Genomic DNA, 4499 nt, shown 5'->3' on the forward strand with positions numbered 1-4499 from the left:
CACTGGCGCATGCAGGCTTTTTTCTATCAAATACCCGGGCGGAGAAAACCACGGTATCTCGAATATAAAATTAGAGAACCTTCCACAACACGGAGGGCAAATATGTTACAGTAGGTGGAATTAGTTTAACATATCTATGTAATTGTCCAACTTTCAAAAACTTGAAGGAAAATTTAAGTCTGGCTTTTCGAAAACATATATAAAAAATTAAAGATTAATTCCCTTACATATATCCTATATTTGGGAAATTTCTCTCACATCACAAATTCAAGTTTTATAAATCTGCCAAATTTTTTTATGAGTTGAATACGAAAAAACATCTACCTCCATATAGATTTCATACACCAAGGGATTAGCGAGCTGCATTTTCCTGGTGTACATGACATTGAACCAGAATATGTTTACATATATATATACGGGAAAATTCAATTAGGGGTTTGTGGTCTTAGGAGTTGGTCCACTGGTGGCTCTGGTGGTGAGAGAAGGTCTCATCTTTACAATCTCTTGGTCATCGGCTCCGAGACTTTTAGCCAATCGGCTTGCCTCAAAGAAACGCTTTACAGAATCCCCCATGTATTTCTTAGCCTCCCTCACGTTCATCTTCTTCCCTATCTCCTCTGGATAACTCTTGAGAGTATAATCTCCATTCAACTGAGCCGCTAGCTGCACCAGTTCTTCCTGAAACTCGCTGATCTTCGCTTCCTCCTTTGCTTCGCTCTGTCTTATCTTTGGAGGATCCGCCAATGTCTCTGCAACACCATCCAAAACCACAAATTATAAAAATTGTTCCACTAACACTGGTAAATTTGCTCGAGATTAAGAGAACATTCTATGAAACAGAGGTATTACGGTAATAACATTGATCAGATTTTTTGTGAAATGGATATCTTAAATAAATTTCCCCTTTTTCAGATGAAATTGTATTTATATGTTCCATGGAAATCTACTGTTTCTCCTAGATCGTTATTCCAGAGAGGCACTTTTCCTTATTAGAAGACTATGGGACCGAGGATAAACGACGAAAAAATTAACAGACCCTCTTAACCAGAGGACTCAATTGACATGAAGAAATTTGCTATGTGCCGAACCTTTTTTAACACTTAAATTCCCAGACATTTAATCGGATGAAACATCGACTTGGTGAGTACCTGGGCAGTCTGTTCTTGGGCTGCTGCGCTTCTGTACAACATCTTCGAAAGTACCAGCCCAGGCGTCTCTCTTGGTCAGGAAATCGGATTGGAGATTGAATAACTTCTTGACTGTTGCAGCAATGGATGAATGCTCAAACTGAGACGACGGATATGGTCCGTTGGGCCCATGTACCACTGCAACAACAATTTTACCCTATCATAGTCAATTTTGCAAAAAGGAATCGAATTATGGATGAAAATTTAGATCAAGATCAAGAACAAATACCGACAGGAAAAAGAACAGAGTGGGAGTCGAAACCTGTTCCTTTGTCAATCCATGGAGAAATCATGATAGTGGGGACTCGAACCCCTAACCTGTCGAATTTGAAAAAGAAAGGGTCAGGGCCTACGATGTCGTCCGGGCTGGGCACGCCACTGACAGGCGTGGGAACATGGTCGAAGAAACCACCGTGCTCATCATAAGTTATGAGGAATAAGGTCTGATTCCATTGAGGACTGGATCTGAGCGTCTCGTACACCTCCTTCACAAATTTCTGACCCTCGGCCACATCGTGGGAAGGATGGTCGTCGTTGGCGGGGAGGAGCTTGGTGTCTGTGTACCGCTGCTCCACCACCACATAATTGGGCAACTTCCCTTGCCTCGCCTTGCGCTTGAAATCACTGGAATAAGAGTGGAATTTGCCTACATATTTCAGCTTTCTGAGATTTCTGTAGAACAGAGTAGCTGGGATGTCCTGATAATAAATCCCAAACGATAAACCCGACTCGTCTATGGATTCAAAGATTGTTTTCTGCGGGTATCCATCAGCCAACAGCTTGGGGATATTGCTGGTAGCTCCATGGGAAGTCGCAGAATGAACATAGAGTCTGTTAGGTTGTGTCGAGGCCGGTACCGAAGCAAACCACCGATCGAATACCGCGAACTCACTTACCAGAGTGTTATATACGGGAACAATCTCGGGTCTGAAGCCATTCATGACGGTCTGAGACATGTTGTGACCCCCCAAAGAAATCGCCTGCTGAGCAAATCCGTTCATGGGTGCAGGATTCGCGGAGGTGTTCTCGGAGCCAAAAATCTGCTCTCGTATGGCCTGAAACGAGTGCCCCGGGTCCGGATCCACATACTCTGCCTCGTTCTGGAAGAAAACCCTCGCAGAATTGGGATCGGTGGTGGATATGGGATTCGATTCCTGACCGGTGACCCCGTCGATTTGTGAATTCAGCCGCTTCATCCATCCCAACATGTGGTCGAAGGATCGATTCTCCATAACCAGCACGACTATTGTCTTTATGGGGCCATCGATGCTAGACATCCCTGCGCCATCTATACCCAACATGCAGTACATGATTAAAGCTAATGGCACCCATTTCACAATCTCCTTGTCTTTCATCTTCTGTTCAGCTGGAACTGGAACTAGTTCGCTGTGAATGTGGTGGAATCTGGCGCACAGCTTTTACTTTCAGTAGCGTGGAAGAAAGGAGCAATTCAATCAGGTTTGTACTCTGTAATGATAACTAGCAGAGCAGGTGAGGTGATGAAATCTGTGTGGGCAACAGGCGATATGGATGCAAGTACTTTGGCAGTTGTAAAAGCTGGCCATACATGGCTAAGCCAATGCAGGAATCCGATAGTGGGCAAAAAGCGTGAATTATTTCACATCTGTCCGGTTCTTATAACTGTACCTTTTGTATTCTTCTGCACAAAATATGGTTATTTAGTAATAATCTGAGTTTCAACTTTGACGGTGCTGGGTGCATCGTGCATGGACGCTGGCTTCGACTATTTCGGGTTCGATTCCCGATAACAGTAACACGCTTCTCGCAAAACCGACCTCAATTCCAGATGGTACTGGGTTATTGGATTCGTACAGTGTCGTGGGTTCGATTCCCGATAGTTTCGCTTCCACGGTTATCGCAATTTCAGACTTCAGTGTGGGTACAGATCAAGATTTAGTGCACGAAAGCTTGCACGCAACCAAATGATCCAAAGTGGTTAAAGAGTCACCATGCAGTAGCTTTTGAAGTTCCACGTGTTATCACAACTTGAGATGTCATGGCATGAATTCCTCTATCAGTCGTCATGATTCGATGCTTCGATATTGAATATTCTTTAAACTCGATGCCACCATCATGATATACATGTGTATACAACCTTGTTCGTATTTCTTTCACATCCAACATCTAAACTTTTGCTGATAAACGGTATAGTTTTATAATGCAGTACGAACGTCTCAATAATTTGCTGTAATTATATTCACAATACTCTTTTTTAGAAACAGGCTAACTTAATTTGTCCTGCGGTTTGTATACGTAGCTTTATAATATCTGTTTGTTGGGTTTAATATTTTTCCTAGTGCATAATCCATAATTTTGATGGGGTTTTAATTTGAATCTCGTGTTTATTATTAAATAAATATTGTATTATGAAAATTTATGAAGGTCAATTTTGTTTGTTTTAGCGTTTTATTTTATGGTTTATATATTTTAGATTTATAATATTAATTTTTTAAGTTTAATATTATTTTATTGGGTTTAAGTAATAAATTTTTTGTAATATCAATATTTTGGATTTATTAATTTATGGGTTCATGTTTATAGGGCTTAATATTATTCCTTTGACTTCATAATCCCTTGGGTTTTTATTATTTTTTTTGTTCAATCATGGTCAACCATGTTTATTTTAGAGTTTATAATATTTATCTCTAGGTTTATATACCTCGGGTTTATAATATTAATCCCTTGCATTTAATATTTGATTGTTGGGCTTATAATCCCTTTGTTTATTAGTGCCTTGGTTTTATAAATACAATCGCTTGGGTTTATCAATCTAAGGGTTCATATTCCTTGGGTATACCATTATGAAAATCAACCATGCTCAAGCATGGTCAACCATGTTTGAACATCACATTCTCAGAAGGATTGTCTCAATATGAAAATCAACCATGGTCAAGCATGCTTATTTTATTGTTTATAATATTTATCTTAGGATTTATATACCTTGGGTTTACAATATTAGTCCCTTGGTTCCCTTGGGTTCATAGTCACTTTGGGGTTTTAGTATTAATCCCTTGGGTTTATTATTATGAAAAATAAATATGGTCGAGAATGTTCAAATATGTTTATTTAAGGGTTTATAATATTTATCTAAGGGTTTATATTATTCCCTTGGGTTTAATATTTTTCCCTTGCGTGTATAATCCCTTCGACTTTTAGTATTAATTCTATGGGTTTATTATTTTGTTGGGTTTATAGTATCAATCATGGTCAACCATGATCAATCATGGTCATGCATGGTCATCCACGGTAAACCATGTTTTATAAAATCAATCATGGTCAAACATGGTCCAA

At 39.6% G+C, this 4499-nt stretch overlaps 1 protein-coding gene across 1 annotated transcript; it reads right to left on the reverse strand.

Annotated features, from left to right (window-relative positions):
* Nucleotides 1–259: 259 nt before the first annotated feature.
* On the reverse strand, nucleotides 260–3035 carry LOC149192428 (non-specific phospholipase C2-like). Its single transcript, XM_089404588.1, has 3 exons — nucleotides 1450–3035; nucleotides 1149–1325; nucleotides 260–749 (listed from the first exon to the last, which is right to left on the reverse strand). Exons 1-3 carry the CDS (start codon nucleotides 2540–2542, stop codon nucleotides 430–432), a joined length of 1590 nt encoding a protein of 529 aa, XP_089260714.1. The 5' UTR covers nucleotides 2543–3035; the 3' UTR covers nucleotides 260–429.
* Nucleotides 3036–4499: the final 1464 nt, after the last annotated feature.

Source organism: Pinus tabuliformis, chromosome 2_2 (assembly GCF_031772625.1).
Source record: "Pinus tabuliformis cultivar Carrire ecotype Pingquan chromosome 2_2, CPIR1, whole genome shotgun sequence".
Taxonomy (NCBI): domain Eukaryota; kingdom Viridiplantae; phylum Streptophyta; class Pinopsida; order Pinales; family Pinaceae; genus Pinus; species Pinus tabuliformis.